At 45.9% G+C, this 16,387-nt stretch overlaps 1 protein-coding gene and 1 long non-coding RNA gene across 3 annotated transcripts; both read left to right on the top strand.

Moving 5' to 3' along the window:
• Positions 1-972: 972 nt before the first annotated feature.
• LOC120642858 lies at positions 973-2,262 on the top strand. The gene is made up of 2 exons (XR_005662754.1): positions 973-1,920; positions 2,006-2,262. It is a non-coding gene; the product is annotated as an uncharacterized LOC120642858 (long non-coding RNA).
• Positions 2,263-9,928: 7,666 nt separating this feature from the next.
• Positions 9,929-15,804, top strand: LOC120642856 (protein PFC0760c-like). 2 transcript variants are annotated; one of them, XM_039919464.1, is made up of 4 exons: positions 9,929-10,064; positions 14,456-14,518; positions 15,262-15,327; positions 15,429-15,804. In XM_039919464.1, exons 2-4 carry the CDS (start codon positions 14,459-14,461, stop codon positions 15,588-15,590), a joined length of 288 nt encoding a protein of 95 aa, XP_039775398.1. In that variant the 5' UTR covers positions 9,929-10,064; positions 14,456-14,458; the 3' UTR covers positions 15,591-15,804. The 2 variants fall into 2 exon arrangements, with proteins under 2 accessions (XP_039775398.1, XP_039775399.1); XM_039919465.1 differs by lacking the exon at positions 9,929-10,064 and having other exon boundaries at positions 13,055-14,518.
• The last annotated feature ends 583 nt before the right edge of the window (positions 15,805-16,387 follow it).

Genomic DNA, 16,387 nt, shown 5'->3' with positions numbered 1-16,387 from the left:
CTTTCTCCCTCTCTGTCACCACTTTGCCTGCAAGATCCTCACCACCTTCGCCGGCCGCATCCTCCCTGGCCACCATCGCGTCGCTCTTCTCCTCCCCTCCCTCGCTTCCTCCCTCTCCCTTTCCACGCTTGGGCGGCACGGAGGTGCTGCCAGATCTGGCTCGGGCGGCACAGGATCCGCTAGATCCTGGGCGCGTGGGGCTGCGGTCGCGGTAGCGGTGCGCGGGGCCACAGTGCGTAGGGCGGTGGTCAGGCACTGGCGCGTGGGGATGCGGCATGGCTAGATCTGGCACGGGCGGCGCCCTACACGCCATTCCCTTTGTCGCCGGCCGCCACAGCATCGCATGCAGGTGGCTTCAGGGATCTCGTCGAGAGAGCTGTTGTGGCAGCAGCGGTGATGTGTGGCTACACGCGTCAACAGGACACCGAGCATGCAGGTGAGAAAGGTGAGCGTAATCCTGCTGCTCGTTTGTCCATCTCAGTCTGAATCTACGATTTAATTAGTTTTCTCTTTTTCTTGATGTAACCGTCCTGTTTGTTATTGCACCTTATTGGGGATTTCTTAGTGCTCGATCTACGCATTCTTGGTTTGTTTTTGATCAATTAGGACTTGATCTGTTAGTTCTGGATTGGCAATAGAAATTATTTCATGTCCTGTTAGCTTTGCTAGTACCTGTGCTGTTAGCTTTGCTGAATCTGTTAATTTGGTTGATAGTAGAGGTGAACTAATGTCCTGCTATAACGAGGTAAGATGAACTAGTACCTGTGCTCACCTCTGCTCTCGTGCGCAGCTGCTCCCTCCCTCCCCTCAACTCTCTCCTGCTCCTCACCTCTGCTCTCGTGCGCAGCTGCAGGAGCTCGACGAGATGAAGCGCCGCCTCAAGGAGATGGAGGAGGCTGCCACTCTCCGCGAGATGCAGGCCAATGTTGCCCAGGAGATGCAAGGTTCGGACCCCCTTCCCCCATATGCGTTACTTTCCCCCGTGAAATTGGTAACATCTGAAGAAGGGTGCGAATTAGCTGATTGGATTAGAACCCGGAAGCGATTTGATGTGCTGGGGTGCTTATTTTTGTTGATGTGCGGACATGGTGCCAGGGTGGTTGGGAAATCAACTTGCATGTGCTTATGTGTAGTTTGGAAATCAATTTTGCGGATCTCGTGGTGCAAAGGCAAGTAATTTATTACTTTTCAGCATCTACTTCTATAGGATTACATGTATATCTCGTGATGATTCGTCACTTTCTCCTTTGATCTGTGAAGGAATCGAGTGGATCTGCTTGTCCTCACTTGCTTCCATTCTGCTGTGTGGACTTTGCAAGCTGCTATGGTAAAACCATTAGTGCCTCCTTCTCGTAACCCCTCTGCATGTTCCAATGATTTTTAGTTGTATTTGTTGCTGTGTTCTTACCTGTCCTAGCTGTGAATGCCAAATGAGGTGGTTGAATGCCTATGAGTTTCCATTTAATTATAAGAATGATATAAATCTGAGAACGTGCTCATGCTTGTGACATCTCGGCTCTATTATCATGTTTGCACTTTTATTCAGAATAGCAGGTCAGTGTGATTGTTCAGAAATGTCACTTTGATGTTGTATAGATACTCTCAATTCTTCTTGCCATTCATTATTACGTGCATGTTAGCATGTATGCTGAAATAATCAGTGGTTCCTATTAAAGCATGTGTGGTAAAGGCATATATAGTAGTTCATAAAAAATACTCTTAGAATGCTACAACATATATCTGGTTGCTTTATCTCTTCTTATTGCTGTTTGATAGGGGTGCAACTATTGCTGATGTTCACCATCACTCTTTGTTGTTGTTTGATACTGTACTTCCATTTTGCAGATAATCTCTCTGGTCCTTTTTATAGTTCTCCACTTGTTTGTTGAAATGACTAGTTTGATTGAAAATGATGACAAGGTGCATGTTACTGTCGAATTCTCCACTTGTTAGCAGAAAAGTAATGCAACAACTGTATTTACCATGTTTGCTATATCATGTGTAGGTCTGCGATTAGAAGCTGAGACTGATGCAAAACTTGAGGTCGTGCGTAAAACATGGATTTGCTGGAAGCTACTTTTTTTTTTTGTTTTCCAGAACTGTAAGAGGTTTTGCTAGATTAACTAGAGTTACACTGATTTCATGCAGAATTGAAAAACTTTGATGTTGTATCATGTATGTATGTGATGAGTTGTTGGATTAGAATGTATGCTAGTTTATATCTTGATTTGGGCTGAAATGATAATGCATTGATTAGAAAAATGGGCTGTATTTTAGTGGCCCTGATGTAAAATGGGCTCTGCTTTTTTCATGAGTTGAAAATTAATTGGGCCATATGCAAATGGGCTCAAATTAACTCGCTACCACATCATTGTCCACGTCAGCATCCATGTGGCAGCCACGTGGGCTGCCATGTCGAATGCCACATCAGCTGCCACGTTGGCCGCCCTGTCAGATTCCATGTTAATGTCCATGTCATTGATAGTTGAACACGTGGCATTATCTGTGACAATATCTGTGACGTTTATTTTCGTCATAGATATTGGGCTTGGGCTGGGCTAAATGGACTTCGGGCCATTTTGTGACGGTTTAGAAATATCACAGATCGTGCCAATCTGTGATGGTTATGAAAAAAATGTTACTTGATTTAATCTATGACGCTCAATCCATGACGTTATCCGAATTCGTCACGAAATCATCATAGATGGTGTTTTATGACATTTTTTCAGCAATCTGTGACGAATTTATTTCGTCATAGATTAAATGATTTCTTCTAGTGATAAATAGGCTTTAATGTTCAACTATTAATTAAAATGCTTACCGCTTTATTCAGCCAGCCTTTATTCCTTGCTTTAAGCCTTGCATGTCATTTATTCCTGTCGGTACCCTGTAGCAGGGATACCCACTCCTACTGCAGCAAGGCAGGACTCACGTAGTCATCCATAACTACCCCCTAAGTGGCAGAGCAGCCGGGCCCCTGGGATCCGGCTCTTACCTCACCGGGCCAACGGCCCCGGACCCGTTCCCCGCTCTGGGAACGGGTCCGGTGACGCCACGTGTCCTTGAGGAGGGGAAGCTCCGCGCCAACAGCCGAGGGCTCGGACCCCCCATATGGGTTCGGGACCTCCCAGCATCCGTCCGGACCTCCCACGCGCGTAGAACCAGTATACCGCCGGGGCGGGGTCCGGGGGCGCCACGTGTCCCGCAGGCGCAGGCGCAGGCGAGGGTGCAAGTCTTACGCTGGGAGACTCGCCCACCCACCGCATTTGATGCGGGTAGTTGAGGCGTGCTCTGCCGCCGCGGCGCGCGGTGCATCTTTTGCCAGGCCTCAATGTAGATCGCATATTACCGAGGTACACAGTGCAGCCGCATTAAATGGATACGACGGCACGGCACCGTTTCATCATAACACCTACGCCGCAAGCTACACGGCCCGTTCAGCTACGCGGCAGGCTACGGCAAGCTACGCTGCAAGCTACGCCCTGGCGCCATCTCGACAAGACAGGGCATGGCTATGCCGGACGGAAGATTCCCACGGGCAAGGCAAGGAAATCCCGGATTAAGATCTTTCCCAGGCGTAGCACCATAATAGCGCTAGGCCATTCGTATTAAATACAACATCGTTGGGCCCACCTGTCGGGGACTCAACGGCCATGTACGCGCCTCCCTTGAGATATAAAAGGGAGGCGCTCGCTGCACACTCAAGACCCTCTCGACACTCTCTAAGGCCAAGCAAAGCCAGAGACAACACAAGCTCGGATTCACTCCGAACAATCCCGTTCTCAACCTCTTGAGAGCACAGGCAATACAGCACACAGTGGACGTAGGGTATTACGCTCCGGCGGCCTGAACCACTCTAAACCTGCTGTGTTCATCGTGTTCTTGCATCTAGATTGGGCTCATCCTAGCTACCCCCGAGTACTCACCCTCTGGGTTTAGGCGGGTGCACTACGCCACCCGGCTGTGGTTTTGCACACCACGACATTTGGCGTGCCAGGTAGGGGCAGTTTTAGCTAGTTTTAGCTCATCTCTTGCTCATCTCCATGGTTCGGGTGGTTGAGCACTCCCACCACAACGACGACATGGAGATGACGGAGGGTGTGGCATCAGCCGCACCACGCGCCTCTCGCCTTCCTGCGCCAGGGGCAACCGTGCCCGTGGAGCAGCCACCGTCGGCAGCGGCGCGCGCAGCACGTCGGCGAGAGTCAGGGCGCCCGTCAATGGCCCGCTCACAAGCTGCGAGCGGCGGAGCACTGGCAGCAGCTATGGAGTTGCTTCGCAACCCTCCGGCTGCTGCAGCCTCGGCAGACGCCATGAGGCAGTGGCGGGACGGCGTTGACCGTCTCCTCCATCTGGCTCAGGCCTCCCCCAGTTCTGCAAGGACTGGGAAACGACCTCCGCCTGGCAATGCGGTGGGGGTGAGGACCTGCGGGTGGAGCTCAACCGCAGGCGCGCGGGTGAGGATGCCCACATCTCCGTGGAAAGGGCGCGAGAACGCCGCCTCAACATCGAGGGCCGCAACCTCAACGCCGACTTGGATGCAGCGGCACCCAAGCCTCTGGGAAACGCCCGGATATAGGCGGGCACCCGGGTGGCTGGGGTGGGTTGCGCTGCACTGGCGGATCACCTCCGGGCGGTGGCATGGCCGTCCAAGTTCCGCCCGCACTTGCCGGAGAAGTACGACGGTACCACAAACCCGTCGGAATTCCTGCAGATGTACGTTACCGCCATCACAGCAGCTAATGGTAATGATGCTGTCATGGAGAGCTACTTTCATGTAGCCTTGACTGGGCCAGCCCGGACTTGGCTCATGAACCTCAATCCTGGGACGATTCAGTCCTGGGAGGAGCTCTGTGCGAGGTTCACTGCGAACTTCGCCAGTGCGTACCAGCAGCATGGTGTGGAGGCTCACCTCCACGCCGTGAGGCAGAAACCCAGAGAGACGCTCCGGGCATTCATCTCGCGCTTCACCAAGGTATGGGATACCATTCCTCGTATCTCTGACGCATCTATCATTACTGCTTTCCGTCAGGGGGTACGTGATGAGAAGATGCTCGAGAAACTGGCGACGCACGAGGTGGAAAGCATTACCACGCTTTTCTACCTGGCTGACAAGTGTGCCAGGGCCACTGAGGGCCGCGCATGGCACTCAGCCCCCCAAGACGGAGACGCCAAGGCTGGTGGCTCTGGAGCTACCATCCAGGGCGGTGGCAAGAAAAAGAAGAACAAGAACCAGGGTCGCGGGGAGCCACAAGCCGGCGGTCCGGTCGCTGCAGTAGCGGCACCATATGCTGTGGCAGCGGCTGGGGGCCAGAATGCGCATGGCAAGCGTCCGCGCCCGCAAGGTGGCAACGGAGGTTCATGCCTAGTTCATCCCACCGCTCGCCACAGCGCCGCTGACTGCCGCGAGATCTAGAAACTCGCGAAGCGGGTCAGTGGGCAGCATGAGCAGGCCTCCAAGGACGGCTCATCCCCTCCTCGCTAGCGGTATAGCAAGGAGAAAGCCTCCGACAGTGAGACCGCTTCCGGTGAGAAGGAGCTGGGGTAACAATCCCCCGCTCGGGAGCTGAAGGGAGTTTACAGCCACGACAACTCCGACTCTGACAACGAGGAGCGCCGCAAGAAGCTGTACATTATGTACGGCGGAAGCTAGGAGCTTGTCTCCCGGCGGGACGTGAAGACCCTTCGCCGAGAGGTCCTTTCGGCGAAGCCGGGGGTCCCGAAGGCGGCGCCGCACCACAGGTGGAGGAAAATCCCCATCTCTTTCGGGCCATCTGACTGTCCGGAGAACATGGCCGGGGCTGGTGTACTACCTCTAGTCACCGCGCCTTTCATAGCCATCATCAGGCTCTATCACGTGCTGATTGACGGTGGGGCTGGCCTCAACGTCATCAGTCATGCAACGTTCAAGCAGCTGCAGATCTCAGAGTCCAAGCTGACTCCCTCTCGCCCATTCTCCGGAGTGGGCCCACATCCGGTGTTCCCTCTTGGGAGCATCACTCTGCCGGTCACGTTCGGGACCGAGGAGAAATTCCGCATAGAGAGCGTTGTAATGTCCCGCCTCCCCGAGGCCGGGCCCGCTTAAATCTGGCTGCTTTCTAGGACATAGACTGTCCTCACAGACCAACACCAGTCTTTTTTGCACAATTTATCCTCACTCGTGCGCACCCGGGAAGAACTTCCCGGTCGGTCACCCATCCCCAAATTTCTCCGGGCCAAGCACGCTTAACCTCGAAGTTCTTTGGAGACCGGCTTCCGAAAAAGAAGTTGCAACTTGTTGGTATGAGTATTCTATTAATCCTATTAAGCCCTGGGCCGGGATGTCACATACTCACCCCCTTAAGAGACCGACGTCCTCATCGGTCAATCCCAAGCCAGGAACATCCTCTCTTGGCCACGTCCCGTACGTCCAGTGCCAGCAGCCCATGTGCCACGTCCGTGCGTCCAGTGCCAACGGTCCCTGTGCCACGTCCGTGCGTCCAGTGCCAACGGCGCATCCCAGATGCCCGCGCACTGACCCGCCACGGGCCCGTGCACATGCCGGTGGCATCTGCGCCCCCACGCGCCCGTGCTCATGCCTCTGCACTTACGCCCGTACGTGCCCGTGAAACCGCGAGAGTCGGCTCTGATACCATTCTGTAACGTCCCGCCTCCCCGAGGCCGGGCCCGCTTACATCTGGATGCTTTCTAGGACATAGACTGTCGTCACAGACCAACACCAGTCTTTTCTGCACACTTACGTGCCCGTGAAACCGCGAGAGTCGGCTCTGATACCATTCTGTAACATCCCACCTCCCCGAGGTCGGGCCCGCTTACATCTGGCTTCTTTCTAGGACATAGACTGTCCTCACAGACTAACACCAGTCTTTTCTGCATACTTTGTCCTCACTCGTGCGCACCCGGGAAGAACTTCCCGGCCGGTCACCCATCCCCAAATTTCTCCAGGCCAAGCACGCTTAACCTCGGAGTTCTTTGGAGACCGGCTTCCGGAAAAGAAGTTGCAACTTGTTGGTATGAGTATCCTATTAATCCTATTAAGCCCTGGACGGGGTGTCACAAGCGTCCAGTTCGATGTTGCGGAGGTGAACCTCCCGTTCAATGCCATCATTGGCAGGCCGGCTCTCTACCGCTTCATGGCCATTGCCCATTATGGGAATTTGGTTCTGCAGATGCCTTCCCCTGCCGGTGTCCTCACCGTGCGGGGTGACCGCACCGCTGCCGTCGCTGCATTTGAGAAACTACATGCTCTGGTGGTAGAGGCTGCACATTCCGAGGAGGGCCCATCCACCTCGCGAGCCAAGGTGCCTGCCAAGGCACATAAGGTTCAACCGTCCGACCCGGACAATGTTCCCGTGAAGACTGTGCAGATCGGAGCGGACTCCTCCAAGACCACCCGCATCGCGGGAAACCTGGAGGAGAAATAGGAAGACGCGCTCATCACTTTCCTCCGGGCAAATGTAGATGTGTTCGCCTGGGAACCATCACAGATGCCCGGGATCCCTAGAGAAGTGATCAAGCACCATCTGAGGATCTACCCCGACGCCACACCGGTATGCCAGAAACCTCGGAAGCAGTCCGTGGAGCGGCAGAACTTCATCCGTGAAGAAGTCCGCAAGCTGCTACACGCTGGCTTCATCGAGGAGGTCCACCACCCCGAGTGGTTGGCCAACCCGGTCGTCTTCCCAAAGGCCAACGGGAAGCTTCGGATGTGCATCGACTACACCAGCCTCAACAAGGCATGTCCTAGAGACCCCTATCCTCTCCCACGTATCGATCAGATTGTGGACTCCACCTCCGGGTGTGACTTTTTGTCTTTCCTAGATGCATACTCTGGTTTCCACCAGATTCAGATGTCTAGAGAGGATAGGAAACATACTGCTTTTTGTAACAGTGGATGGACTTTATTGCTATATTGTCATGCCATGTGGTCTGCGGAATGCCTTACCCACGTTTCTGCGAGCTATGAACAAAACTTTCTATAATTTAATTAGAGATATAGTTGAGGTGTATATCGATGAAATTGTACACTACTGTAAACCCAACTTAGGCCGACGGGGTAGTATAATGGCCAACAACTAGTTGGGGAGAATGTAAATGTCCGACAGTTAAGATGTCGCCGATGGTTAAAGGTTGAACCATCGGTGTTTCTAACCAATAGCCGACGGTACAACAAATTCCCAAGGGTCAAATGTTAACTAGTCGGCCATTAGGTCAAATGACCGACATGGTTAAGTATGTCCCGACCGTGTCTACGTGACACACGGTAAATGGACATGATAGCCAACAGTTAAACAATCACCTATAGTTTTAAATGGATGGTCTGCTATTCATGAGCTATAGCCGATGGTTAATCGTTCACCCGTTGGCTTTTGTGTTGAATGGCCGATGGATCAATCCTTATTCCCGATAGTATCATTTCACACACGGTTATTAGCAGCATTGGCCAATGGGTGTTTACGCTACTCTCGGCTACTATTAGTTGTAGTGGTCGATGGTCAAGACTTTTTTTATGAGTAAAGAGAGATCTATATTAATTGCTCACAAACGTATTACAATCATGAGCAATGATCTGCTCAACACATCTAGGAAAGCGGTCGCGCCACACAGCACTATGGTTCAACTGCTTTGCTAAATGCGCAAGCTCGACCTATCCATATTCAAGAGAGCCTGTGTGATTCGAGCCCATGATGTCTCATGCATATTTCTTTCCTTATTTTTTTATATTTCAGGGATTATTCATATGGTTGGTTGATTAGTTATTTTTAATTCATATGTTTTTGTATTTCTCATTGGATAAAATTTAATATTATTCTTATTTTTAGTGCATGTAACTATACACTAGCCACTCTGTTATATATGGAGACTCTCAATGAAGCTCACTTGATTGTGCCATTGTTGTGCATATCAGCCTCAAATGTGCAAACACTTTCGACATTATTTGTGAGGGACATTGTCCTATATATCAGGCCAGTCTCAATGGAGGTTTTATAATATTAAATATCATTATTTTTGCTGACATGAGAAGAAGAGAGAAGGATGTGATTTCATGGGATGCGAGGAGAGTTTCATTATCATGAAACCCATTTGACACAGTTATGTAGTTCTCACTGAGACTGGCCTCGTCATCCATTGTATGATGAGATTCTATATTAATTGTTGCTATTCTTCGATCGGTGAAGGCAATTGTAATATTATATTTGCATCTAGATTCAAAGATGTTATGCAAGGGCAGCTTTCTTGCAGTGATCCCACGAAAAACGACAACGTAGAATAGTTTAACAGGTGTTCTTTTTATTCTATATATGTAATATTCAATTATTTTTCTTCACTATTTCACAGTAAAAAGGAAATTTTATTTCAGCAAGGTTCTAACTAAATTACTAAACTCCAAAATACAAGAGGCCTGATACGATATATATTAGCCCTAGCTTGACCTGATGAATCTAAAGGTTCAAAACTGAATTCCCAATTATTCACATAAAAATTAAGTCCAAGGATTGCTATATGTACGTGCTTCATATATGAAATAATATCACTGCATTCATTGAATTGTTGTAAAAGAATTTTTTTTTCGTGCAAGTAAATCAAACTTGGGCATCGGATAAGCAACATGTAAAAGTTAATTCTAGAAATAATAATTAAAAAAATGATGCCAACAGGATTCGAACACTAAAGCAACTTAATCTTATCTCAAAATTGCAGTCGACCAACTGAACTATGACCAGATCTTGATAAGATGTAGGACAAAAAGATACTATATACAAACTGCTAGAAGTTAATTAAATAAAAATCTGCATCTGCATGGAAGTAGGGGGGCGGACGGAGCAAATTTTAGCGCGCAATGAAAACTTTCTCGCGCCGAATCTCCCCGCCACTATCCCTAAAATCCCGCTCGGCCTCTGTCAGACCGTTCCTTCCCAAAAAGCCTTTTCACCTCCTTCGATCTAATCTAATCGTCTTCTCGACTTCTCGTCTGGCGGCTGGTGTCCTGCTGTGCTGGTGCTGCTTCCTAGAGATCGGACAGGAGATCGTTATTTGCTTGAAGGGGAAAGCTAAGAATTCAGGTCTCCTCTCCCTGTCTTCTCTGTTTACCATCCCCCTGCTGCTTTGTCTCCGTGTGCTGATTTAAGTTTCCTTTGCGGTGCTGCGATTGTTTGCGTGTAATTTGATAACCCAACAATTAAACATCAATCCTTGGTTATGGCAGATTGTTTGCATATCATGTATGAACGAATTTGATTAGGGTTTTTATTCAATCTGTTCTTTTCGAGCTTTCATGTGTGCAACAGTTTGATGTCAATATTGCCTTCCTGGTGCTATAACTGATCTATCTCATATATAAGTCATTGGTTAATTGATGAAACAGTAAGGTGAAAGTGTAACAAAGAACAGAGATCACTGCACACTAAGTGCATAAGATGGTTCTTAGGAGCAGCTCCATTTGTGTTAGTGTTTATGCATGGAAACTTCAACTAGTTAAAGCAAATATAACTTGTTAAATATACAACTGGTGCTTTGATAGCTATTGCCACAGCCTCCAGCAAATAATTCACAATAGGTTCTGTCAATCCCATTTTAGAAGGGACAAATTATACATGCATATTCAGTTTAGCCAAACATTTTGTATATCCAAAATAGAAAATTTTGCTGAAGAACATATGGCAGAGGTGTTGCCCTTTTTTCCATCTAAGTAATATGAAGTTTTTCTGAAATTTGAACTGTAATATTTAGGTGAAGTACCATGGGTGAGGATCGTAGTTGGATGTACAATGAGCGGAAAGGCAACTTGTTTAGTCCACTTTGGAAACATGGTCTAGATGCTTTTTAGGACCATGCTTTTTCCTTACCTGAAGCAATTGATGGGAGGTCTAGGTGTCCATGTACTAAGTGTGATTGTCGCCATAAGCGTAAAAGGGATGAAATGGAGATGCATTTATGTCGCAATGGTTTCCAGTTGGGATATGAGAGATGGACTAGGCATGGGGAGATTGATGTACCTGATCAAGTAGACAATGAATATGTTGGTACCTCAGATAGGATGGGTGAAATGCTACTTGATGCTATTGGTGCAGAAGGTGTGACTCCTAATGATGAGGAGCCAACTCAAGTTGCAAAGGAATTATATAAACTGCTAGAGGAAGCAGATAAACCACTGCATGACAGAACATCTCAGTCCCATTTGTCCATAGTAGCACGACTTATGACTATTAAAACACAATATAATTTGCCTGAAGCTGGTTACAATGAAATAATAAATCTGCTACATGAAGCTATTGGAGTTGAGGCTGCTAAGGATCTCCCCAAAAACTTCTATAGATCCAAGAAGCTTGTGCATAGCCTAGAAATGCCATATGTCAAGATTCATGCGTGCTCCAATGGATGCATGTTATATTATAAAGATAATGAAAATAAAGAAAGCTGCACTGTTTGTGGTGAATCCCGATATGAGGAGCCAGCCCAAGGAAATAAATCTAGGAAAGTGCCACGGAATGTTTTGCGTTATCTTCCAATTACTGCAAGGCTGCAACGGCTATATATGTCACAGAACACAGCAAAGTACATGAGCTACCATGCACAACCAAGGGACAAGAGTGTTATGGTTCACCCTTCGGATGGAGAAGCTTGGATGGAATTTAATAAGATGTTTCCGAATTTTGCCAATGAGATAAGGAATGTGCGTCTTGGTTTGGTAACTGATGGTTTTACACCTTTTGGTATTCATGCTGCCCCATACTCTTGCTGGCCTGTCTTTATTGTTCCATATAACCTTCCCCCTGAAATGTGCACTAGAAAGAGCAACATTATCCTTGCACTTGTTATTCCTGGTCCTAAACACCTAGGGAAGAACTTTAATGTATATATGCAACCACTAATTGATGAGCTTTTGGACTTATGGGAGAATGGTGCTGCTACTTATGATTGTCATAGAAAGCAAAACTTCACAATGAGGGCAATTGTGTTGTGGACCATTCATGATTTTCCTGCATATGGCTTAGTAGCATGCTGGAGCACACATGGAAAGCTAGCTTGTCCTATTTGCGGGTCTGACATAAAGACATTTGGTTTGAAGCATGGGGGCAAACCTTGTTGGTTTGATTGCCATAGAAGATTTCTTCAAGAAAATCATGCATTCCGTAAGAGTTTAAAGTGTTTCCGTAAGAAAACCAAAGTTACAGATCTACCACCAAAGCACCTAATTGGTGATGAGGTATATGATCAGCTCAGTAGCCTAACTCCTGACAGCAAAGATAAGAATAAATATGAAGGTTTTGGGAAGTGGCACAATTGGACAGATATTAGTGGGTTGTGGCAATTGCCATACTGGAAAAAATTGCTTCTTAGACATAACATTGATGTCATGCACAATGAGAAAAATGTTGGAGAGGCACAACTAGGAACAACTATAGATATCTTAGACAAAACTAAGGATAATGGCAAAGCACGCCTTGACATGGCTATGATTTGTGATCACCCAACTCTTCATTTAACTAGGAAGCCCAATGGAAAATGGCAAAAACCAAGAGCAAAGTGCTGTGTTAGGAAGGAAGATAAAAGTGTTATCTTGAAGTGGTTCAAACAATTGAAGTTCCCTGATCGATTTGCTGCTAATTTAAGTAGATCTGTGAGGTTGGATCATCAAAGATTTATTGGTCTGAAAAGCCATGACCTCCACATAATCATCGAGCGCCTCCTGCCAGTTGCACTAAGGGGTTTCATTCCTGAGAAGGAGTGGAATGATATATCAGAATTATGCTTTTTTTATCGACAACTTTGTGCCAAAGAAATTGATCCAATGCGAATGTGTGAACTTGAGAAGGAGATACCGATTCTGCTATGCAAGCTAGAAAAAATGTTTCCACCAGGGTTCTTTAATGTAATGCAACATTTAATTGTGCACCTTCCATACGAGGCAAGGGTTGGTGGTCCTGTGGCATTTCGTTGGATGTACCAGCATGAGAGGTATTATTTACATTGCTGAACCTAACAACTAAACAATATTTATTTTTAAATCTTGTGTCACTAAATAGTACAATATTATTATGTTAGGTACATGCATGATCTTCGATTGAAAGTGCACAACAAGGCTAGAGTAGAGGGTTCTATTGTAGAGGCAGAGACTGTGCAAGAGATGACAGATTATTTTTTTGGATACTTCGCCGACCATATTCGTACTAGATGGACAAGGACCGATAGATACAATAATAGAGGGACATAGGTGCAAAATGATGGCTGCACCTTAGATGTGTTCCAATATCATGGCACCCTACATGGTAGAGGTGTGCCTCGTGATCTCTCAGAACAAGAGTTAAATGCAGCAAGGCTATATATTTTGACCAATTGCTCTGCTGTAGACCGTTTTCGGGAGTAAGTGAAGCAAATATATTTTTTCTCGCTTTTCTTGGCACACGTTCTCTAACATGTGTACATTTGTAGAGCATTTATGGAACAAAAGCTATCACAGGACCCTAATTTGTCGGTTGAGGTCCTTGATCAAATGATGGCAGCAGAATTTGTGGACTGGTTTAAGAAAACTGTAAAGAACTAACTCTTTATCCATCTTTCATATTTTATATACTTATGATTATAACATATCTACTAACTATATAAAATTATTTTGTTTTTAGTGTAGAAAGGATACTGAAGCAGATGAAGACTTGTGGAATTTAGCTAATGGATGCAAATCTAGAGTGCTATCATATAACTCTTATGATGTCAATGGCTACAGGTTTAGGTCAGAGAATTATGAGACTTCCCGTGCAAAGCTAACCACAGTGAACACTGGGATTTGTTTGTCTTCCTTCACCTCAGATGATCAGCAAATTGACTATTATGGTGTCATTGAGGACATTATCAAATTATCCTTTAGTGCTGGTAGAAAAATTGAAATGGTTCTCTTGGAATGTCATTGGTTTGACACAATTTCTGGTCTCAGGTCTGAACCTAAATTAGGTTTAGTGGAAGTAAAGTCATCCTCAAGACTTGTGAATTTTGAACCCTTTGCCATGGCTCACCAGGCCACACAAGTGTACTACTTCCAGTACCCATCTCCAAGGCGTGATCTCCGTGATTGGTGTGTTGTTTACAAGATACAGCCAAGAACCTTAAACAACATTGATGGAGATGATGCACATGAGCCACCAATTACTGATGTATTTTTCCAAGAAGATAGGCTACAGGGAAGCTTCTCCATTGATGCTGACTCCTTGTTTGATGATGCCACTGTGTCGACAAATGAATTGGATGATGTCCTGGACCCAGATGAAATTGAAGCTATAGAAAAACAAAACAACAATGATGATCCATCAGACCACAGTTCTAATCATGAGAGTAGTAGTGAGGAAGAAGAAGATTTATTACATAAGTATATAAAATATGTGTTGTGCAGGTAATATGTGTTGTTAATAACTATATGGTTAAAAAGATGCACCTGTTGCTAATATTGAATTGTTAACAGGCAATGGCTGCTAAAGGGGGAATGGATTATGATGCATTAGTTCAGGAAACTGTACCTAACTTGGTAAGCTAAGCTCTGGATTTGTCTTCTATGACATACATAATCAGCTCACTATTTGATAATATTTGATAATGTAAGTTGGAATCAGGGAGCTATTCTTAATCTTGTTTGACAATGATCATAAGTAGAGTAAAATCTGATCTAACAAATCGCTCCCATCATCTCTGAGTAGTTAGCAATTTGCGCTTTAACTTTCCATTCTGTGCATACATGTGCAGTAAGTTTATTTCTGGATTTACATGAGTGAAAGAAATGAAAATAGAACTGCTGGTAGGTCTTCATACGAATGTGCTTCTGGGCATATCAGTTTTCCATCACTATTTTTTAGTATTGCTCTAGAACTCCCAATTCCACTAGCCATATCGAAAGCACCCTCTACTAGGAACCAGCTGTCGCCACTATGCAAAGCAACATATATACTATTTTGGTTTCTCTTGTTCATAAATAAATGTTCAATCATCTTTTCAACATTGAGCAACTGCATTTAGGATGGCCATGCTCCCAGATCTCATTTTCTTAGATAGTTGGAAGTTGTGAAAATAAGAGACACTATAGCTAACAATCCTTAATGTCTTGGAAATTAAGGAGGATATAAATTTAATCTCTAGCCGATTGATACCTGACAGCACACATGTGATTAAAACAAACTCAGATGTCACACTAGTTGTTTATCTTTGTATTTTATTCTGTCCATCTAAATTTATTGCAAAAAAGCTAAGGGTACATACTAATATGCTGACCTGCAGGATGCTGAATCTGAGGATGCAGTCTCACAGGAGCATGATGGAATCGGTCATGATATATCTGGACAGGTTCGTATTGACTGTTCAAACCATGTGCTCATGTAACAACCAAGATTGCTGTAAAATTTGTAATACAAGCAAGTTGTGTGCTTACACATAATTTTTTATAGGAAAACATTGATGGAATAGAGTGCAGTAATGAGTACAATGAAGGATACAACGATGATGACGAAGGATACAACTATGATGATGAAGGATACAAGGACAATGAAGATGAAGAGAATTGTGGCAGATATGATCGTGACATTGATGAGGATTTCAACCTTTGGTGACGAGGACATACTTTTCTTTTGCTCGCTGGAGATCATATGCTGCAAATGAAAATGCTGGTGTTGCACTTTTGGAGTTGAATGACGTTATGGGCCTTAAGCCATATGAATAGTAGTATCTTAGTCAAGTATTTCCATTATTTGATCATTAGTAACTTATTGAATTATGTCCTTTGCCACTTTTAGAATATATGTACCTTTCTTCCGTACTTGTTAAGTTTTGATGAACTATACAATATTAACATGCAATTTCTGAAATGCTACAAATTTTTACTATTAAGCATTTGTAATTGATCCTCATGATCACATATTAGTTCCACATGTCTACGAACATAATTGCAAACTGGATGGATATCGCAAAATGGTTGGATATTTATATTGCCGATGGTCTAATTATATGTTGGATACTTGAAACCCGACGGTTCAATGGAACTGTCTTATTTTGTTCTAGCCAAGGGGAAGATAAGACTCTCATATATATGCATGGTTGATATTGTAAAATCTCTGACCGTTAAGAAAATATCATCAGCAAATACATTTCCCGATGGTGAAACAAACCGTCGTGGAATAGATTACAGTCGGCAATCCATGCTGGGCCCACTATCGATAAAGAGGGCGGACCATTTAGTTGCCGATAGTCTATTGTTGGTTATTAGCTGTCGCCTACTGGTTTACCGACTGCCCGTCGGTGAAAGGGGGAATGCCCGACCAAGAGTGGCCGACAGGAGATTGCCGACGGTATACCCTCGGCTATTAAGTTTACCGACGGTACAAGTTAATGGCCGACAGTTAAAAAACCG

The sequence above is a fragment of the Panicum virgatum genome, chromosome 7K (genome assembly GCF_016808335.1).
Source record: "Panicum virgatum strain AP13 chromosome 7K, P.virgatum_v5, whole genome shotgun sequence".
Taxonomy (NCBI): Eukaryota; Viridiplantae; Streptophyta; class Magnoliopsida; order Poales; family Poaceae; genus Panicum; species Panicum virgatum.
This window is presented reverse-complemented; position numbering and strand designations above follow the sequence as displayed.